At 70.6% G+C, this 20,023-nt stretch overlaps 3 protein-coding genes across 8 annotated transcripts; 1 reads left to right on the forward strand and 2 right to left on the reverse strand.

The window, feature by feature from the left end:
• Window positions 1-43: 43 nt before the first annotated feature.
• Window positions 44-13,806, forward strand: FMNL3 (formin like 3). 4 transcript variants are annotated; one of them, XM_068921435.1, is made up of 27 exons: window positions 44-235; window positions 2,434-2,517; window positions 2,634-2,714; window positions 2,826-2,902; window positions 4,286-4,369; window positions 4,528-4,680; window positions 6,370-6,478; window positions 6,561-6,637; window positions 6,728-6,821; window positions 7,621-7,695; window positions 7,795-7,905; window positions 7,995-8,144; window positions 8,324-8,425; window positions 8,503-8,743; window positions 9,136-9,204; window positions 9,402-9,526; window positions 9,600-9,802; window positions 10,417-10,651; window positions 10,759-10,827; window positions 10,954-11,034; window positions 11,126-11,255; window positions 11,325-11,485; window positions 11,880-11,981; window positions 12,092-12,181; window positions 12,277-12,388; window positions 12,490-12,588; window positions 13,352-13,806. In XM_068921435.1, the coding sequence occupies exons 1-26, from the start codon at window positions 80-82 to the stop codon at window positions 12,579-12,581; spliced, it is 3,063 nt and encodes a 1,020-aa protein (XP_068777536.1). In that variant the 5' UTR covers window positions 44-79; the 3' UTR covers window positions 12,582-12,588; window positions 13,352-13,806. The 4 variants fall into 4 exon arrangements, with proteins under 4 accessions (XP_068777536.1, XP_068777535.1, XP_068777538.1 ...); XM_068921434.1 differs by having other exon boundaries at window positions 2,634-2,902; XM_068921437.1 differs by lacking the exon at window positions 4,528-4,680.
• A 1,541-nt stretch (window positions 13,807-15,347) lies between these two features.
• On the reverse strand, window positions 15,348-15,632 carry SMIM41 (small integral membrane protein 41). Its single transcript, XM_068921117.1, has one exon. The coding sequence runs from the start codon at window positions 15,630-15,632 to the stop codon at window positions 15,348-15,350; it is 285 nt and encodes a 94-aa protein (XP_068777218.1).
• A 327-nt stretch (window positions 15,633-15,959) lies between these two features.
• ATG101 (autophagy related 101) lies at window positions 15,960-19,015 on the reverse strand. Of its 3 annotated transcripts, XM_068921423.1 has the most exons (4): window positions 18,822-18,965; window positions 17,591-17,864; window positions 16,869-17,291; window positions 15,960-16,754 (listed from the first exon to the last, which is right to left on the reverse strand). In XM_068921423.1, the coding sequence occupies exons 2-3, from the start codon at window positions 17,840-17,842 to the stop codon at window positions 16,887-16,889; spliced, it is 657 nt and encodes a 218-aa protein (XP_068777524.1). In that variant the 5' UTR covers window positions 17,843-17,864; window positions 18,822-18,965; the 3' UTR covers window positions 15,960-16,754; window positions 16,869-16,886. The 3 variants fall into 3 exon arrangements, with proteins under 3 accessions (XP_068777524.1, XP_068777523.1, XP_068777522.1); XM_068921422.1 differs by having other exon boundaries at window positions 15,960-17,291; window positions 18,822-19,015; XM_068921421.1 differs by having other exon boundaries at window positions 15,960-17,291; window positions 18,708-19,005.
• Between the last annotated feature and the right edge of the window lie 1,008 nt (window positions 19,016-20,023).

A 20,023-nucleotide genomic window follows, 5' to 3' on the forward strand; every position in this document is an offset into this window, starting at 1 on the left:
CGGGGCCGGGCGGCGGCGGCGGCGGCCGGACGCGACGGGCTGCGCCGCCCCCGCCGCCCCCCGGGTGCCTGGGCCGGGGATGGGGAACGTGGAGAGCGCGGACGGGGAGGCGCTGCCCCGGGGTCCCGGTGCGGCGGCGGCCGTCCCGGTCCCGGTGGGGCCCGGGCTGCTCGCCGCCGGCAAGATGCCGATGCCGGAGCCTTGCGAGTTGGAGGAGCGGTTCGCTTTGGTGCTGGTGAGAGACCGACCCCTCCCGCCGCCCCCGCTCCCGCCGCCGTCCCGGCCCTCCACCGCCGCCGTCGGCTTCCCGGTGCCGCCGCTCCCCCCACCCCCCCGTCTCCGCCGGTATCTGGCGGCCGGGGGCCCCCAGCGCCGCTGGCCGCGGGGGTGGGCGCCGTCGGCGGGGCCGCGGCTCGCGGGGAAACCCGGCCCCGGACGTCCCCCCGCGGCCGGCACCGGCGGCGTCGGGCCGGCGCGTTCCCCGCTGCGCGGCTCCCGCCCGTGGCCGGGGGCTCCCGTGGGTGGCCGGTCTGGGGGTTCCTGGGGTGTATCCGGTGTCCGGGCTCGGGGTCTCCCGTGGGTGCCGGTACCCGGGCTCAGGGGCTCCCGTGGGTGCCGGTACCCGGGCTCAGGGGCTCCCGTGGGTGTCCGGGTCTGGGGACTCCCGTGGGTGCCGGTACCCGGGCTCAGGGGCTCCCGTGGGTGCCGATGCCCAGGCGTGGAGGCTCCCGTGGATGCCTGGGCACGGGGGGTCCGATGAGTGTCTGAGTCGGGGGGCTCCCGTGGGTGATGCTGCATGGGGATGGCTTCTCCCGTGGGTGTCTGGTTGCTCCCGTGGGTGCCAGTGTCTGGGCATGGAGGCTCTCGTGGGCACCCAGGCACAGAGGGTCCTGTGGGTGCCAGTGTCTGGACACGGGTGATCCCGTGGGTGTCCAGTCTTGGGGGGGGGTCCCGTGGGTGCCGGTGCCCAGGGATGGAGGCTCGCATGAGTGTCCCGGTCTGGGGGCTGCCGTGGGTGCCTGGGGACGGATGCTCCCGTGGGTGCCGCTGCCCAGGGGTGGAGGCTCCTGTGGGTGCCTGGATCTGGGGGCTCCTGTGGGGGCCAGTGCCCAGGCACGGGTGCTCCCGTGAGTGTCCGGGTCTGGGGGCTCCCGTGGGTGCCTGGGGACGGATGCTCCCGTGGGTGCCGGGATCCAGGGGCTCCCGTGGGCGCTGCTGCATGGGGACAGCTTCCCCCGTGGGTGTCTGGATGCTCCTGTGGGTGCCGGTGCCCAGGCGTGGAGGCTCCCGTGGGTGCTGGGACACGGAGGGGGTCCCGTGAGCATCTGGGTCTGGGGGCTCCCGAGGGGGCCGGTGTATGGGGACGGCTGCTCCCATGGGTGCCGGTGCCCAGGCACAGAGGTTCCCACGGGTGCTCCGCCTTAGCTCCGAGCCGCCGGGATGCGGGACGGTTTTGCGGCGGGTGCCAGCGGGCGTCACCGCGGCGGGGCACCGCTGCCGGCCGGGGTTGGGGGGGGGGGGGGGGGGACCCGCTCCGGGAGCTGCCGAGACGCCCGGCCGCTTCGCATCCTCCCGGGGGGGCTGCTGTCGTGTGAGGGGGCCGGGGGGCCGCGGGAATCGCCCGCCGCCGGCCCTTCTGCTTCCTGCCCGGGGCCGCCCCGCGCCCCCTTTTCCCCGGGAACCGGGCGCTTTCGGAGCCCGCTGCCGGCCTCCCGGCGCCGTTTCCGCTGGCCGGGCCTCGAGGCGCCGAGGAGCTGCCCCGCGGCCTCGTCCTGGCCGCGGGGGTCCCCACAGCGCCCCCCCCCTTCCCCGTCCGCCGGGGTCCCCGTGGGGCAACGGCGTGTTTTTTTTCGGGAGGGGGGCGAAGGAAACGGCCGTGCCGGCGGCGGCCCCGTCGCCGCCACAAAGGCAGGAAGCGGGAGCCGCGGGAATGCCGGCGAGGGGGGGCGGCCGCCGCTTGCAAGCCCCCCGCAGCCGGCCCCCGGTGCCGCCGGAGCCGGGCAGGATGCTTCGGCCGCGGGAGTTGGCGGGGGGGGGGACGGGACACGATTTTGCAGCTGGGATGGGGGGGGGACCTGCAGCCCCCTGCTTTGGGCTCCGGCGGCCTCCGCTGCGGTGGCGGCGCGGCGCTGCGTGATGGAGCCGCTGGTCGGGGTTGGGGGGGGGACACACGCGACCCCGACCCGAGGCGCTCGGGGGGGCTGGCGGCTCCCCGCTTTCCCGCGCGCTCCCAGGGCAGGGAGAATTTTAGCGGCGGGTGGAGCGGCTGCCTCCCCGGGCACGGCGCTGCCTGCAAACGTCCCCCAACCCCGGCACCCCGAGCATCCCTTCGGTGCGGCCTCGGTGCGAGCCGGCGGGTGGCCTTCGGTGCCGGGGGGGCCGGCAGCAGCCCTGCGCTGCAGCCCCCCCCCCGCCCCCCGACTCGACCCGCAGAGCTCCATGAACCTGCCGCCGGACAAGGCCCGGCTCCTGCGCCAGTACGACAACGAGAAGAAGTGGGACCTCATCTGCGACCAGGTACCGGCCGGGGTGGGGTGGGGGGGGGCGGGGGTCCCGGTGCCGCGGGTGCTGCCGGGTGCCAGCGCCGCCGGGTGCCCCCCCCCGCCCGTCCTCGTCTCTCCCCCCCTCTGCAGGAGCGGTTCCAGGTGAAGAGCCCCCCCCACGCCTACATCCAGAAGCTGCAGAGCTTCCTGGACCCCGGCGTCACGCGGAAGGTGAGGACGGGGGGGCTGGGGGCGCGGGAACGGGGCGCGGGGGGCCAGGGGCGCGGGAACGGGGGCGCAGGGTGCGGGGCCGGCGCCGCTCAGGGCTCTCTGCGCCCGCAGAAGTTCAGGCGGCGGGTGCAGGAGTCGACCAAGGTGCTGCGCGAGCTGGAGATCAGCCTGCGGACGAACCACATCGGGTGAGCGCGCGGCGGCGGGATGGGGGCACCGCGGGCACCCGGCACAGCTGCAGGGCCGGCGCGCCGGGGTCCCGCGGGCGGATGCGGCCGGGCGGATGGGTGGCGGGCGGCGGTGCTGACGCCCTGCGTTGGCATCCTCCCCCCCCCCCAGTTGCCCCTTCCACCCCGGGATGCTCCGGGAGGGACGGGGACAGCACCGGGCACCCACGGCCGCTCGAGGTCGCCGGCTGCGTCCCTGCGTGCGCGGGGCGGCTGGTGCACGTGCCCCCGAAGCCGCGCCGAGATTCGCCTCTTCCCCCCCCCGGCCGCAGCCCGAAAATAGCAGCGAGCTCCGGCAGGAAACGGGCCGGGGCCGCGGCCGGGAGGGAGCAGGCAGGAAATGGGCGGCTGGCGGCGGCCCCGCGCCGCGCTCCAGCTGCGGCCGCCTGACTCACCGCTGGCGCTCCCACGGCCCGCGGCGCACGGCCGCCGGCCGGGCACGCGCGTTCCCTGCACGCACAGCCCTTCTCCCCGTGCACACGCGTCCCGTTTCCCCATGCACACGTGTCCCATGCACACACATCCTGTGCACACGCAGCCCCTCTGCCCATGCACACGCATCCTGTGCACATGCAGCTGCTCTCCCTGTGCACACGTGTCCCATGCACAAACACCCTGTGCACACACAGCCCCTCTCCCTATGCACACGCGTCCTGTGCACATGCAGCTCATGCCCGCAGCCCCTCTCCCTGTGCACATGCGTCCCATGCACGCACTGCCCCTCTCCCCATGCGTGCTCATCCTGTGCACACGCAGCGCCTCTTCCAGTGTGCATGTACCCCCTTTGCACACGCAGCTCCTCTCCCCATGCACACGTGTCCTGTGCACATGCATCCTATGCACACGCATCCTGTGCACACGCAGCCGCTCTCTCTGTGCACACGTGTCCTATGCACAAACACCCTGTGCACACAGCAGCCCCTTTCCCTGTGCACGCACATCCCATGCACACGCATCCCCTCTGCTTGTGTGTGCACACACGCCTCCCATGCACCTGCACCCGGTGCACACAGCCCGCTCTCCCCGTGTGCCCTGTGCGTGCACGTCCTCTCCCTTTGCACATGCATCCTGTGCGTGTGGGGGGGGGGAGTGTGGGGACGGCCCCGGGGATTTTCGGCAGCACGGGAGCAGGGAGAGCTTCCCGCCTTGCGCCCTGCGCTGAGCCCTCCCGTCTCTGCAGCCGGCAGATAAAGCCCAGACAACGTTGGGGCGGGCGATAGCAGGGGGGCTGCAACGGCTGCTGGCATCCCCGGGGTGCCACAGCGTCCCCATCCCGCGGAGGGGCTGGGGTGGAGGGGGGATGCGTCCCCCCCCCCAGCCCTGACGCCCCGGCTCCTGCCGCAGGTGGGTCCGCGAGTTCCTCAACGACGAGAACAAGGGTCTGGACGTGCTGGTGAACTACCTGTCCTTCGCCCAGTGCGCCGTCATGTGAGTGGGGGGCTCTGCTAGGGCCGCGCTCGGCGCCGGCGCCCGGCCCGGGGCTGCTCTCGCGCTCTCGCTGCCGCCCTCCGCTTCAGCGCTTGCTCCGGTGGCTGTGCCGCTCCGCGACGAAGCCGTGTGCCTGTCTGCGCGCGTGTCCCATCCAGGTTTGATTTTGAGGGCCTGGAAGGCGGCGAGGACGGCGCGCTAGAGAAGCTGAAATCCTGGAGCAGATCCATTGAGGATCTGCAGCACCCCAGCGCCCTGCCTGCCCCCTTCGCCAGCAGCCTGGCCCGCTCTGCCCGCCAGACCGCCCTCCGGTACGTAGCCGGTGCGGCCGCCCCGCGGCGCGTGCCGCTGTGCTCTGCCCGAGGCCGCGCCGCGCACCCTCCTGCCCGCCGCGTGTGCCGCGTCGAGCGCCGTCCCGCTCGCGGCGTGTGCCGGCTGCACCGCGACGCGTGCCACGCTGAGCACTGTCCCGCTCGTGGCATGTGCCAGCTGCACCGCAGCACGTGCTGTGCCAAGCGCCGTCCTGCTCGCGGCATGTGCTGGCTGCACCGCGGCACGTGCCGTGCCGTGCACCATCCCGCTCGCGGCGTGTGCCAGCTGCACTGCGGCACGTGCTGCGCCAAGCGCCATCCCGCTTGTGGCATGTGCTGGCTGCATCACGGCATGTGCTGCACCGAGCACCGTCCCGCTCATGGCACGTGCTGGCTGCACTACGGCGCATGCTGTGCCGAGCGCCATCCCGCTCGTGGCGTGTGCTGGCTGCACCGCAGCGCGTGCTGTGCTGAGCACTGTCCTGCTCGTGGCATGTGCCAGCTGCACCGTAGTGTGTGTCGTGCCCTGCACTGTCCGGCTTGTGGCGTGTGCCTGCTGCACCGCGGCATGTGCCGTGCTGAGCACTGTCCCACTCATGGCATGTGCCCGCTGTACCGCAGTGTGTGCCATGCACCATCCTGCCTGCAGTGTGTGCTGCGTTGCTGCCCCTAGCGTGTGCTGTGCTGTACACCATCCTGCCCGCAGCGTAGGCTGTGCCGTGTGTGCCATCTGCACCGTGGTGTGTGCCGTGCTGTGCACCATCCTGCTCCTGGTGTGTGCCATCTGCACCGTGGTGTGTGCCGTGCTGTGCACCATCCTGCTCCTGGTGTGTGCTGTGCTGTGCACTGCTCCCAGTGTGTGCCTTCTGCACCGTGGGATGGGCTGTGCCCTGCGTGCCCTCTGCACCGTGGTGCCTGCTGGGCCATGCACCATCCTGCCCACAGCATGTACCATGCCATGCACCGTCCTGCCCCTGGTGCTTGCCATCTGCAGCATGATGCGCGCCGTGCACCATCCTGCCCGCAGCACGTACCATGTCATGTGCCATCTTGCCCCCCGGTGCGTGCGATCTGCACCATGGTGCGTGCCGTGCCGTGCACCATCCTGCCCGCAGCGTGTGCCGTGCACCCGCTCCCCCGGGGCCGTGCCGTCAGCACCGCGGTGCCCGCTGCGTTACGCGCTGTCCTGCCCGCGGAGCGTGCCGTGTCCTGTGCGCCGTGCCCCGCGCCGTGCATGCCCCGGGCCGGTGCTCTGCTCTGCCGCGCTCTCTCTGCTCTCCTCGCCGCCTCTCCCGCCGCCCTCCCGGCGCTCCCCTAACGCGCCCGCGTCTCTGCTTCCAGGGCCTGGCGCTCGCTCGGCCTGCCCGTCTCTCTGGCTGTGCTCTCTCTCTCTGTCCTCTGCGCCCGCCTCGCTGCTCGCCGGGTAAGTACGGGCGCCCGCAGCGGCTCCGCGCCTCGCCGGCCTCTCTCTGTCCCTCCGCGCTCGGCCGCTTCTCTCTGTCTCTGCCCCCTCGCTGCCCGGGACGCGCCGAGCTTTGCACCCGGCTAGGGGCAGGATGGGTGCAGGGTGCATCGCCGGGCTCCGGGCAGGGGATGCAGCTGGCGTCGCCGGCGTCCTCCGAGCCCCGAGGACGCCCCCGCGTGCCGGGGCTGACGGCGGCCCGTGTTCCCCCCCCCCTTTCCCCGCAGCTACGGCACGCTGCCGAGCCGCAAGGCGCTGAAAAACTCCCGCCTGGTGAGCCAGAAGGACGACGTGCACCTCTGCATCATGTGCCTGCGGGCCATCATGAACTACCAGGTAGCGGCGGTCGGCGGCGGGGGGCACCCGCGGGTGCTGCCCCGCCGGCCGGCCTCACGCCCTGCCCGCTCCCGCCCCGCAGTACGGCTTCAACCTGGTCATGTCCCATCCGCACGCCGTCAACGAGATCGCCCTGAGCCTCAACAACAAGAACCCCAGGTAAGAGCTGGGGCCGGGGCCGGGGCCGGGGCCGGGGCCAGGGTCCCCACGCCGCCGGCGGGCCGGACCCGACGCGCTGCTCTGCGCCAGGACGAAGGCGCTGGTGCTGGAGCTGCTGGCGGCCGTGTGCCTGGTGAGGGGCGGCCACGAGATCATCCTCGCTGCCTTTGACAACTTCAAGGAGGTACCCGGGGGGGGGGGCCTGGCTGGGCTGAGATGGGGGAGTCAGGGTCCTGGGGATGGGGGCACTGGGAGCACTGGGACTGGACTGGGAGGGAGGCGCCAGGGTCCTGGGGATCGGGGCACTGGGAGCACTGGGCGCAAGCTGGGATGGGGGGACCAGGGTCCTGGGGATGGGGGCACGGGGACTGGACCGGGATCGGGGCACTGGGAGCACTGGGAGCAGGCTGGGATGGGGGAACCAGGGTCTCGGGGATGGGGACACTGGGAGCACTGGGACTGGACTGGGATAGAGGCACCAGGGTCCTGGGGATGGGGGCACGGGGACCAGACTGGGATGGGAGGACCAGAGTCCTGGGGATGGGGGTACGGGGACTGGACTGGGATGAGGGGACTGGGACTGGGGTGGGATGGGGGGACTAGGGTCTCGGGGATGGGGGCACTGGGACTGGACTGGGATGAGGGGACTGGGAGCACTGGAATTGGGCTGGGATGGGGGGACCAGGGTCCTGCGGATGGGGGCACTGGGAGCACTAGGACCAGGCTGGGATGAGGGGACTGGGAGCACTGGGAGCAGGCTGGGATGGGGGCACCAGGGTCCTGGGGTTGGGAGCACGGGGAGGCTTAGAACTGGGTCCTGGGGATGGAGGCATTGGGAGCACTGGGACCAGGTTGAGATGGGGGGGACTGGGGGCACTGGGAGCACCGGGAGCAGGCTGGGCTGGGGGCACTGGGGCCCAGGGGCTGGGCTGGAGCTGGGGCTGGGGCTGCCCAGACTAACCCCGCGTCCGTCCGGGGCGCAGGTCTGCAAGGAGAAGCACCGCTTCGAGCGGCTCATGGAGTACTTCCGCAACGAGGACAGCAGCATCGACTTCATGGTGAGGCGCCCGGCGCCGGGATCGGGTTGGAAAACACACGTTTCGGGGGCAGGAGCCGGCGGTGACGGCGGTGACGCGTGCCACCCTCCGTGCCCGCAGGTCGCCTGCATGCAGTTCATCAACATCGTGGTGCACTCCGTGGAGGACATGAACTTCCGTGTGCACCTGCAGTACGAGTTCACCAAGCTGGGGCTGGAGGAGTTCCTGCAGGTACCGGGGGCCTGGGGGGGGGCCACGAGGCCGGGGGCCGCCTGGGCCGGTGCCGGCCGGCCCCCGGCCCTGACGCCGCCGCCCCGCAGAAGTCGAGGCACACGGAGAGCGAGAAGCTGCAGGTGCAGATCCAGGCCTACCTGGACAACGTCTTCGACGTGGGCGGGCTGCTGGAGGACGCCGAGACCAAGAACGTGGCCCTGGAGAAGGTGGAGGAGCTGGAAGAGCATCTGTCCCACGTACGTGAGCGGGGAAGGTCCTCGCCGGCCATCCCTGCCCGGGGTGGTTTTGGGTTTCTCTTCGTGCTGGGAAGGGGCTGGAGATGGTGCCAGGCAGCGGCGTGTGGGCAGGGACCCCGCGGGCAGGAGGTGGGTACCCGGTCGCCCCGTGCCGGTGTCACGGCCACGTCTCCCCGCAGCTGACGGAGAAGCTGCTGGACCTGGAGAACGAGAACATGATGCGGGTGGCAGAGCTGGAGAAGCAGCTGCTGCAGCGGGAGAAGGAGCTGGAGATGGTGAAGGTGTGCGGGGCGGCGGGGGCGTGCTCGGGGGCCGGCGGGGACCCAGCCGGCCCGGCCTCACGGCTCGTCGTCCCCAGGAGACCTACGAGCACACGAGCCACCAGGTGCACACGCTGCGGCGGATGATCAAGGAGAAGGACGAGGCTTTCCGGCGACGCTACGGCGCCGAGCCGCCCGCCGCCCCCGGCGCCGAGCCCCTGCCCGAGGCCGAAGCCCTGGACGAAGACCTGCGGCTCCCCGTGCCCCCCCCCGTGGAGGCGGCGCCCCCTCCGCCGCCCCCGCCGCCCCCCCTGCCGCCCCCCGCGCCCCCGCTGCCTGGTAAGGCTGGGGTATCCCCAAAACTGGGGGATCCCCAGGGCTGGGGACCCTGAAACGTGGGTACCAAACCTGGGACATCCCTGGATCTGGGGCATCCCTGGGGCTGGGGGACCCCAAAATGTGGGTCCCAAAACTGGGGCATCTCCTAGAACTGGGACATCCCTGGGGCTGAGGGACCCCAAAATGTGGGTCCCAAAACTGGGACATCCCCGGGGCTGGGGCATCCCTGGGACAGGGGACCCTGAAATGTGGGTCCCAAAGCTGGGGCATCCCCAGGGCTTGGACATCCCCGGGGAGGGGGACCCTGAAACGTGGGTCCCAAAACTGGGGCAGCCCTGGAGCTGGGACATCCCCGCTCGGGCACGCTCTCATTTTCTCTTCTCCCTCCGCAGGCAAGTGCCCGCCGGCCCCACCGCTGCCCGGGGCTTCGCCCTCCATCGCCCTCACCGTGGGGCTCTCGGGTAGGTGAGGAGGGGACGGGGTGGCTCGCACCAGGGTTGCATGGACGGCGGGGTTGGGATGGCCAAGGGAAGGGTGCAGGGATGGGGATGGGGTGGTCCGGGGGACGGCGCCGGGGCAGGGACCCGCGTGCAGGGGCGAGCGCGGGGTGCATCCCGCCGCCCCGGCGCGGGCTGAGCTGGCTCCGGCCCCGCTCCAGCCATCCGGATCAAGAAGCCGATCAAGACCAAGTTCCGCCTGCCCGTCTTCAACTGGACGGCGCTGAAGCCCAACCAGATCAGCGGGACGGTGTTCAGCGAGCTGGACGACGAGCGGGTGCTGGAGGTGAGCGCAGGGCCCCGGGGCCAGCACGGGGGTCCCGGCGCTGCCGGTGCTGAGCCCCGTCTCGCCCCACCAGGACCTCGACCTGGAGCGCTTCGAGGAGCTCTTCAAGACCAAGGCGCAGGGGCCGGCCCTCGACCTCGTCTGCGCCAAGAACAAGGCGTCGCACAAGGCGGCCAGCAAGGTGACGCTGCTCGAGGCCAACCGGGCCAAGAACCTGGCCATCACCCTGCGCAAGGCGGGCCGCAGCGCCGAGGAGATCTGCAGGGCCATCCACACGTGCGTGCCCCCGGCTGGGGGAAACTGGGGTGCAGCAGGGCTGGATGGGCTGGAATGGGGGAAACTGGGGTGCAGCGGGATCGGATGGGGTGGGACAGGGGAAACCAGGGTGCAGGAGGTCCAGCCTGGGATCTGCAAGGCCACTGAGGGAGTAGCAGGGCTGCCAGGGAGTCTGGGGCTGGTGGGATGCAAAAGGACCAGGCAGGGTGCAAGGGGGCTGGTGGGATGCAAAAGGACCAGGCAGGGTGCAAGGGGGCTGGTGGGGTGCAAAAGGGCCAGGCAGGGTGCAGGGGGGACTGATTAGGGTGCAAAAGGGTTAGGCGGAGTGCAGAGGGGACTGGTTAGGGTGCAAAAGGGCCAGGCAGGGTGCAGAGGGGGCTGGTGGGGTGCAAAAGGGCCAGGCAGGGTGCAGGGGGGACTGATTAGGGTGCAAAAGGGCCAGGCAGGGTGCAGAGGGGGCTGGTGGGGTGCAAAAGGGCCAGGCAGGGTGCAGGGGGGACTGATTAGGGTGCAAAAGGGCCAGGCGGGGTGCAGAGTGGGCTGGTGGGGTGCAGCCGGGGGCGCTGGGCTCGGTGGCGCGCCGGGCGGTGGCCGACGGTGCCGGCGCGGGGCAGGTTCGACCTGGCGACGCTGCCGGTGGACTTCGTGGAGTGCCTGATGCGGTTCCTGCCCACGGAGGCGGAGGCGAAGGCGCTGCGGCAGTACGAGCGGGAGCGCAAGCCGCTGGAGGAGCTGGCGGACGAGGACCGCTTCATGCTGCAGTTCAGCAAGGTGGAGCGGCTGCCCCAGCGCATGGCCATCATGGCCTTCCTGGGCAACTTCGCCGAAAACCTCCAGATGCTGACGCCGGTACGGCCGCCGCGGGGTTCGGGAGCGGCTCGGGGGCAGCTCAGGGCTGCGGGCACCTTGGGGCCCCCGCGTCCCCCCCTGAGACCCTCCTTGCTGTGCCCCTGCAGCAGCTCAACGCCATCATCGCCGCCTCGGCCTCCGTCAAGTCCTCCCAGAAGCTGAAGCACATGCTGGAGGTGAGCCCTGCGACGGGGGGCCGGGGGCCGCCCAGGCCTCCTGCCTTCCCTCTGTGCCGCAGCCGGGGGTCCCCCGGGGTGGGGGGGCTCGTTCCTCCCTCACCCCGCTTCCCCCCACTTTTGCAGATCATCCTGGCTCTGGGCAACTACATGAACAGCAGCAAACGCGGCGCCGTCTACGGCTTCAAACTGCAGAGCCTGGACCTGGTGAGCAGCCCCGGCCCCGTGTCCCCGCAGCTGGGGGGGAGCCGTCCCGCAGCCCTGACCCCCCCGGATCGCCCCGCGTCTCGCCCCGCAGCTCCTGGACACCAAGTCGACGGACCGCAAGATGACGCTGCTGCATTTCATCGCGCTGACGGTGCGGGAGAAGTACCCCGACCTGGCCACTTTCTGGCAGGAGCTGCACTTCGTGGAGAAGGCGGCGGCAGGTAGCCGGCGTCCCCGCGCGCCCCCGGCGCCCGCGGCGCCCCGTCCCCGCTGACGCCGTCCCTCCGCAGTGTCCCTGGAGAACGTGCTGCTGGACGTGAAGGAGCTGGGCCGGGGCATGGAGCTGCTGCGGCGGGAGTGCGGGCTGCACGAGCACAGCGTGCTGCGCGCCTTCCTGGCCGCCAGCGAGGGCAAGCTGGAGCGGCTGCAGAAGGACGCGCGGACCGCCGAGGTGAGGGCTGCGGAGCCGCCTTGCCCCCCGCGCGCCCCTTGCCTCGCACGCCCTGCTTTGCACGCCCCTCGTGCATGCCTTGCCTCGCAAGAGCCTTCCTGTGCATGCTTTGCCTTGCACACCTTGCTTTGCACGCTCGTCATGCACGGCTTGTATTGCACACCTTGCTTTGCACACTCATGCCTCCCTTGCTTTGCACACCCCTCGTGCATACCTTGCCTTGCACGCTCATCATGCACGCCTTGCCCCCGCCTGGTGCACGCCTCCCCTTGCACGCTCCCCTCGCCTGCTGGGCCTTGCACACCTCTGGTGCGCACGGCGTGAAGCCCGGGGTCCATCAGGGAGCCGCGGGGCTTGGGGACGCGTCACTAACGCCCCCCGTTCCCTGTGCCAGGACGCCTACAACACGGTGGTGCGGTATTTCGGCGAGAGCCCCAAGACAACCCCCCCGTCCGTGTTCTTCCCCGTCTTTGTCCGGTTCATCCGCTCCTACAAGGTGACGAGGGGCTGCGGGGGGCTGCGGGGGGGCTGGTGGCCATGGCTGGGTGGGGAAGCACCTGGCACCCACCCCAACGCCACCTCCGCGCCCTCGTCCCCACCCCGCAGGACGCGGAGCAGGAGAACGAGATGCGGAAGAAGCAGGAGGAGGTGATGCGGGAGAAGATGCTGGCGCAGGAGGCTAAGAAGCTAGAGAAGGTGAGGATGGCCGGGGCGGTACAGGGGTGGCCGTGACACCTGGGGACAGGGGACATGTCCCCCACCACCACCACCACCCTGTGCCTCTCTTGCAGCGAAACAAGTGGCAGCAGCAGGAGCTGATTGCGGAGCTGCGGCGCCGCCAGGCCAAAGACCATCGCCCCGTCTACGAGGGCAAGGACGGCACCATCGAGGACATCATCACCGGTACGGTCCCCTCCCGCCCACGGCCCGGACGCCTGGGTCCCGCCGGGGCTGGGGTCTCACGGGTGTCTCTGTGCCTCCCCTGCCCGTGCCCCCATCTGCAGCGCTGAAGAGCGTCCCCTTCACGGCCCGCACCGCCAAGCGGGGCTCGCGCTTCTTCTGCGACCCGTCCCACCACGACGAGTCCAACTGTTAGCCCCGAGGTAGGGTTGGCCCCGTGCATGCCGCCTCCCGCCCCCCGTTCCTGCATGCACCCTCCCTGCCTCCCCCTGCATGCCTGCACCCCGGGGCGCACTGCACCCCCCCCCCCACGCCTGCCTGCATGCTGGCACGATGCGGGTCCTGGTGCAACGTTGGGTCCCAGCATGAAGGTCCTGGTGCAATGTTGGGTCCTGGTGCAATTCGGGGGTCCCGGCATGGAGGTCTTGGTGCGATGTTGGGCCCTGGTGCAATTTGGGGGTCCCAGCATGGAGGTCTTGGTGCGATGTTGGGGCCTGGTCCAATCGGGGGTCCCAGCATGGAGGTCCTGGTGCAATGTTGGGTCCTGGTGCAATTCGGAGGTCCCGGCATGGAGGTCTTGGTGCGATGTTGGGGCCTGGTGCAATTCGGGGGTCCTGGCATGGAGGTCTTGGTGCAATGTTGGGTCCCAGCATGGAGGTCCTGGTGCAATGTTGGGTCCTGGCATGGGATCCTGGTGCAATGATGGAGCCCAGCATGGCGATTGGGGTGCAAAGCTGGGTCCTGGTGCAATTTGGACTCCCAACATGGGGTCCTGGTGCAATGCTGGATCCCGACTTGGGATCCAAGGATCGGCCCGGAGCTGCCCGCAGCACTGGGGACCTGCTTGGAGTAACTCGGGGGCTCAGCCCCGGAGCCGCTGCAGGGACGGAAACGCCCGGCAGCGCTGCCCGGCGCCAGCACCGGTGCGGGGGGTCCCTCGCTCACCCTCTCCTCTCCGTCCCGCAGCCCGCAGGTCCATCCGCCTCTAGCCGTCCCTGGCACCGCGCGGGACGGTGTCCCCAGGTCACCGCGCCGCCTGCTCCGTCCTCGTGGGCTCGGAGACGGCGTCCCCCTGGCCTGCAGCGGCTCAGGGCCCCCCCAACCTTCCCGCGGCGGAGGCCAAATCCTGCTCCTGGCCGCGGCGGGTGCCCGGCTGCAGGGAAACGCTGCGGGAGCAGCCGGGCTCGGGCTGCTGCTGGCGCGGGGCCTGGGCTCCCGCTCGGCACTTTGACCACTGATGTGAACACTAATTGCCAAAAAAAAAAAAAAAAAAAGGGACCAAAGCTGGGGCGGGGAGGGGGGACCCCCCCGGTGGGACAGCACCGTCCCCCTCCCTGTCCCCCTCCCCAGCCCCCTCCCCGTAGTTGGAGCTAGGTGTAACTTTTTGTACATGTGAAATATATGGAGTCTTTTACGCAGCCCCCGGCCCCCTGCGCCCCTCTCTGCGCCGGTGAGGGGGGAAACTGAGGCACGGGGGCATGGGGATGCCGGTGTGGCAGGCAAGGGGACGGGGGGGGGTCACAAGTGGGGGGGGCACAGCCCGGGGGCAGCCCGCCTGCATACATGCATGCGTGCGCACGGCGCGGGACGGGGCAGCAGCGGGGACCGGGGCCGGTTTGTGGGTCAGGCCCTAAGCAGGGTTTTGCAGCGGCAGCGGTAAAGCCGCGGGATTAGCTGGGCTGGGGTTGGTGGGGGGGGGGAAGAGCTCCCTCCTGGGACCACGGAGCAGGGGGCACCCAGTTTTGGGGTGCGGGGGGGGGGGGTGTCCCCCACGGCAGGGCTCGGCCACCAGCTGCTTGTGGCTGTGGGTGCGGCGATGAGCCCACGACGGTGGCGGGGACCCGGCGGCGCTCGCTCAGCCCCGGCGGATCTGCAGCAGGTCACGGCTGCGCCGGGGGGGGTGACGGGCTCCAGCATCCCCAGGAGGGAGCAGAGCAGCAGGGGCGCAAAGGGGCAGGATGCAGCTGTGGCACGGCCAGGAGCAGCAGGAAAAGAGCTCAAAGGGGCTGGATCCGGCCCTGGGATCCTGGTAGCAGAGCAAAAGGGGCTGGATCTGGCCCTGAGATCTCTAGAGGCAGAGCAAAAAGGGCTCAGAGGAGCTGGATCCGGTCATGGGATCCCTGACAGTAAAGTAAAAGGGGCTCAGAGGGGCCGAATTCAGCTCTGGGATCCCTGGTAGCAGAGCAAAAGGGGCTCATAGGGGCCAGATCTGGCACTGGGATCCTGGGTAGCAGAGCAAAAGGGGATGGATTCGGCTCTGGGAATCCCAGGTAGCAGAGCAAAAGGGGCGCATAGGGGCCAGATTTGGCTTTGGGATCCCGGGTAGCAGAGCAAAAGGGGCTGCATCCAGCCCTGGGATTCCCAGGAGCAGAGCACACGGGGCGCAGAGGGGCAGGATGCGCCTCCCATCCCTCCCCAAGCCGCGAGAAGCTGATGCGCCGCCAGCAGCCTGCAGGGATTAGCTGTAAAAACGGGGAATAAAAGTTTCCCTTAATCCTCTTGGCGGGATTAGCGGTGCCGCCGAGCCCCCGCGCCACGGCTCAGGGCCCTGCGGGTGCCAGCCGGGGTGCCAGCACCCGTTTGGGGGTGTTCGGTGAGCTGGGGGGGGGGGGGCAGTTTGGGATTCCCCAACACAAAAGGGACCGTCCCCCGTTTCCCCCCGCGACACTGGGGACTGCAGTGCGGTGACAGGGCCGGACATTGGGGTCCTCGGGGGGGGGGGGGGGTCCTGCCCGTGGCATTTTGGGGTGCCCTGACCCCCCCCCCAGCCCCGCAGCATCTCCGCTGGCCACCGTTGCCTTTTAATGCGTCCGTACAAGCGGCCGGGATGGCGGCGGGCCCCCCCCCCAACGCCGTCTGCTTCAGCCTCCGCGCGGATCAGCGCCGGGAGAAAGGATGCTGCCCCTCGCCGAGACGCTTCCCTCCTTCCGTCTGGCTCCGTCTCCCTCGGCTCTGCCCGGCGCTAGGTGCCCTCGGCCACCACCTCGGCGTCGCGGGAGGCCCGCCGCTCCTGCGCCAGCTGGGCCACCAGGCTCTCCAACTTGACCAGCAGGTTGCAGCCGAGGAAGAAGATGCCGAAGGCGACGGTGAGGCAGAGCACGCAGAGCACGGCGATCTGCACCGCTTTGGCCGAGGGCTGGCTGCCCGGCTCGCCCCGGGCCGCCCCGTCGGCGGTGGCCAGCGAGCAGCAGGCGCTCACCGCCGCCTCCAGCGTCCGCGGGGAGGGAGCCGCCAACGTGCTGTTCATCCTCCTCCTCCTCGGGGGCTGCCCGGAGCGAAGTGGCGGCGCGCGGGGCGGCTGCTGCGGGTCAGCGACAGACGGGGAGGGTTTAAGTGATGTCAGGAACCGTCCGCGCGCGGTCTGGTGTGTCTTAAGCCGCCCGCAGCGCCCCCCTCGCTGCTGGGACCAGGGCAGGAGGGGTGGCGGGGGGGGGGGATCACTTTTTCTGCATGGAAGCAGCCGGTGCCCTGTATCCGCCCCACGACCCCCCGTGGGCCGTGCCGCCCACCTCCTCCCCATCCCGCGGATGCCTGTCCCGGCCCCCGGTGACAGCCAGGACACGACACGACTCCGTCAGAAAAGGGACGAGACTCCCCCTGGAAATACTTTATTAGTGTGCTGGAGGCAGCCCGCAGGCTCTTCTCCGGGCCCCGAAAGGAAGCGTCTCAGCCCCAGGGAGGGGGCCGCGACACCTGGTAGGACCCGGGCGCTTCACCTGCCCCTGCCGGGTGCAAGGACGCGCAGCGAGGGTCCAGGCTCGCGCTGCCCGTGCCGAGGGGAGCTGGAGGGAACGCGCAGGTCGGTTTAGCGCATCCTCTGCGAAACATCCAGTTCCAGCTCCCAACGCCCTGGTCCAAACCCAAGAGTGGCTACGGGCAGGGACGGGACAAGGCGCAGACCTCTCCTCTCCCCTCCGACCATCGCTTTCTCGAGCCCTGGAGCCTCCCTAGGGCACACGCCTGGGTCGCGGTGATGAGGTTGTCGTGCCGGCTGGCAGAGGAAAAGTGCGGGAGGGGTTTCACCCTGGCTGGCAGCAGGCACAAAAAGGGGGTATTCGACCGCGTTGTTCCCAGCCAGCCCCGTCCCGGCTGGCAGCGAGGCCGTCGCTGCTCTCCGAGCTCAGGTCACAGCCCCGAGCGGCTGCCGGGCACCGTAGACGCGCGGGGCCGCACGCACCGAGCGGCAGGTCCTGCCCCGGGGAGCTCGCAGCGACTCATCCAGCGCAGGACACAGACCTCGGAGCCGGGGAGCCGGTTCCACGGGATGAGGGCGAGGGAAAGCTGCCTCAACCAACGCTGCGCAGCCCTTGCCCCACACCAGCGGCAACCCACAGCTAAGGGATAGGCCAAGTTCAGCTCCTCGCAGAGGCTTTTTAGAGAGAGAGGACACATCTAAGCAGAGACACTGGCCCAAAGAGCCACTGGGCCGTGACGTAAAGGTGCTCCCGCTCGCCACGTAGGAGGAAAACCGCCTCAGCGGTACCTGTCCCAGCACCCGGCTCTACAGAGCCAGCGTGTCCTTGATGAGCCGCCGCATGGTGGTGGTGACGGAGGTGCCCAGGGAGTCCGTGATCTGGTAGGAGATCTTGTACAGGTAGGGTTGCACGTCCTTCAGGCTGGTGTCAAAGACGTTGTCCACCTCCGACTGGGTGGGCATCTTGGGCAGGTACTCGTGGCGGTTCATCACCTCGACGATGTTGATGATCTTCTCGCACAGCTTCTCACCCACCTTCTCCCGGCAGATCTGCCTCTCCTGCTCGTTGGCCAGGTTCACCACGTTTACCTTGATGGTCCACAGCTCCCAAGGGATGCACTCGTCCGAGAAGGGCCAGCGCGACTTCTTCTTCTGGTAGAACTCCAGGGAGATCTGCCCCATGCCGTCGCTGCCCGAGTTGCGCAGCGCGTCCTGCCGAGAGAGCGTACAGCCCTGCTCAGGGGGGCCGCAGTCTCACGGGGGGAGCCACGAGGCTCTGCGTGTTCGTGCCAGCGGCACGCAGCTCCAGGCCGGGGCACGGCTAAGCCAGTGGAGGTGGTCAGGAGACCATCTGATGGTCCCCTTTTACGTGCAAGGACACGACCCAGCCCATGCGGAGCTGGCTCAGCAGACCTGCCTGCTCGCAGGCCGCCCAGCTCCCTTCCCCGCTGCTTGGCTGTGCCCCAGGACACCCCCGTGGGGCTCTGGGCAGGCGGTCGAGCACGCCTTACCTTGAACTCCCCGACGGCCTTGCGCAGGGCCCGGTCCAGCTCTTCGGAGGAGACCCGCACGTAGGCGAAGTCAATGAAGTCGCAGTCCACGTCCTGGGTGCCCACGGTGCCGATGGAGTAGGTGCCCTCCTTCTTGTAGTGGAACTTGCCGGTGCTGCGGTGGAGCAGGACGGTGTGGAGCACGGCCAGCATGGCCTCCTCCACCTGCCGGCCCTCCACCGACACCTCCAGCACCTCCGCGCGGCAGTTCATGGCGGCGACGCGACCGCGGCTCCTGCGGGGCACAAAGGGCAGGGTTGGGGCGAGGGGGGGCTCTGTCCCTGCCCGAGCCAGGCTGGGCCACAGCCCCCCTACTCATGCCCCCAGGGGACCTAGGTGGCCTGGCCCATCCCATCCTGCTCCTCCAAGGACCCAGGTGTCCCCCTTTGAGGGACCCAGGCATCCCGGCCCCCTCAATCCTCCCCGAGGGACCCAGGTGTCCTAGCCTCCCTCTCCGAGGTACCCAGGCATCCCAGTCCCCCCTAATCCCCTCCCAAAAGACCCAGGCGTCCTGGCTCCCCTCTTCGAGGGACCCAGGCGTCCCAGTTCCTCCCAATCCCCTCCTAAAGGACCTACGTGCCCTAGTCCCCCCCCCCCCCCGAGGGACCCAGGTGTCCCGCCCCCCCCACTCCCCTCCCAAGAGACCCAAGTGTCACGGTCCCCCTCCACCAAGGGGCCCAGGCGTCCCGGCCCCCCCCCTCCGAGGGACCCAGGCGTCCCGGCCCCCCCCCCTCCAAGGGGCCCAGGCGTCCCAGTCCCCCCCAATCCCTCCTCGAGAGACCCAGGCGTCCCGGGCCCCCCCCCACCGAGGGGTCCAGGCGTCCCGCCCCCCCCCCAAAGGGGCCCAGGCATCCCGGCTCTCCCCTCCGTGGGATCCAGGCGCCCCCCCCCTCCGAGGGGCCCAGGCGTCCCGGCTCCCCCCTCCGTGGGATCCAGGCGTCCCCCCCCCCAAGGGGCCCAGGCGTCCTGGCTCCCCCTTCTGTGGGATCCAGGCGTCCCGGCCCCCCCCCCCTCCGAGGGGCCCAGGCGTCCCGGCTCCCCCACCACCCTGAGGGGCCCAGGCGTCCCGGCCCCTCACCCGCCGCCAGCGCCGCCCGCACTCGCCGCCCGCAACGGACCGTCTGACCGGAGCGGGCGGGGGGTGGGGGGGCAAGTGAGACAGCCCATCTGGGTAGGGGGGGCCGGGACGCACCATCCACCGAAAGGGAGTTTCTCCTCCTCTTCCGCCCGCTTTGCCGCCCCCCGCCGCTTCTCTCCGTGAGTCTCGTGCCCGTTTGACGCCGGTCTAGGCCTCGGCGCGGCCCCGGGTGGCAGAAACCCGCCCCGGCCCCGGCAGCCGCCTCCCCCCGCCGGCGGCGCCCGCTTGGTTCGTTCCGGGAAGGAACCGCCACAGAGCTGGACCGCCCGCGGCGCAGAGCGTCCCACTTCCGGGAGGGGGCGCGTCCGAGCGCACAGTGCCCCCTGGGCTGGAGGCCCCGCGGCGCTACTGCAGCGCGGCGGGTTCGGGGCGCCCGTGACCGCTAGTGACCCCGCCGGTGACCCCCGGTGACCCCGCCGGTGACCCTCCGGTGACCCCCGGAGCCGCGTGTCCCAGGACGTGGGGGACGCGGCGACAGGGGGCAGGGGACATTGGGATAAGGGACATGGGGCCGGGGGACGTGGGGTCGGGGGACAATGAGATAAGGGACATGGGGACAGGGGACAGGGCAGGGGACAGGGGTCATGGGGCTGGGGGACAGCGGACAGGAGACAGGGCACAGGGACAGGGGACATGAGGCCGGGGGACACGAGGACAGGGGACACAGATATATGGGACCTGGGATGGGATAGGGGACACTGGGACATAGGGACGAGGGGACGGCGGGACATAGGACATATGGGACAGGGGGACACCGGTCCGGGGGTCCTGGGGGACAGAGGGACATGGGGACCATGGGGCCCCTGCTCCCAGCGTTGCCGCCTGCCCCGCCGCTATGCTTACCTGCCCGGCTGGGGCCGTCGGCTCCTCGCCCCCAGGCCTGCGCCGAGGGACGGGACGGGACGGGGACGGGGACGGGGTGAGCAGAGGCCATCCCGTTGGTGCTGTCCCCGACCCCGTGCAGCCCACGCGTCTTGGGGAGGCGGTGTGAGCGCCAGCCCCCTCCTACCCAGGACGTGTCCCCGTGCAATATACTGCCCCGTGCAATGTCCCTAGGCAAGGTCCCTTGAAATGTCCTTGTGCAATGTCCCTGTGCAGTGTCCCCGTGCAGTGTCCCCATGCAGCCCCCTCCGTGCCCACCCCATGCAATGTCCCTGTCCCTGTGCAACGTCCCCATGCAGCCCCGTCCCCATGCCCGCCCCATGCAACGTCCCCATGCCGCCCCCCTCCGTGCCCACCCCATGCAATGTCCCTGT

Source organism: Struthio camelus, chromosome 28 (assembly GCF_040807025.1).
Source record: "Struthio camelus isolate bStrCam1 chromosome 28, bStrCam1.hap1, whole genome shotgun sequence".
Lineage (NCBI taxonomy): Eukaryota > Metazoa > Chordata > Aves > Struthioniformes > Struthionidae > Struthio > Struthio camelus.

Excerpts from the sequence above, each read along its gene's own strand:
- SMIM41 (XM_068921117.1), bottom strand. The coding sequence starts at position 15,632 with ATGAACAGCACGTTGGCGGCTCCCTCCCCGCGGACGCTGGAGGCGGCG.
- ATG101 (XM_068921421.1), bottom strand. The coding sequence starts at position 18,796 with ATGGGCTGTCTCACTTGCCCCCCCACCCCCCGCCCGCTCCGGTCAGAC. Across the intron at positions 17,865-18,707 it reads GCGGGCGGCGCTGGCGGCGG|GAGCCGCGGTCGCGTCGCCG; the intron begins GTGAGGGGCCGG and ends TGTGCCCCGCAG. Across the intron at positions 17,292-17,590 it reads AGGCCGTCGGGGAGTTCAAG|GACGCGCTGCGCAACTCGGG; the intron begins GTAAGGCGTGCT and ends CTCTCTCGGCAG.
- FMNL3 (XM_068921434.1), top strand. The coding sequence starts at position 80 with ATGGGGAACGTGGAGAGCGCGGACGGGGAGGCGCTGCCCCGGGGTCCC. Across the intron at positions 7,696-7,794 it reads ACAGCAGCATCGACTTCATG|GTCGCCTGCATGCAGTTCAT; the intron begins GTGAGGCGCCCG and ends CCGTGCCCGCAG. Across the intron at positions 10,652-10,758 it reads ACCTCCAGATGCTGACGCCG|CAGCTCAACGCCATCATCGC; the intron begins GTACGGCCGCCG and ends GTGCCCCTGCAG.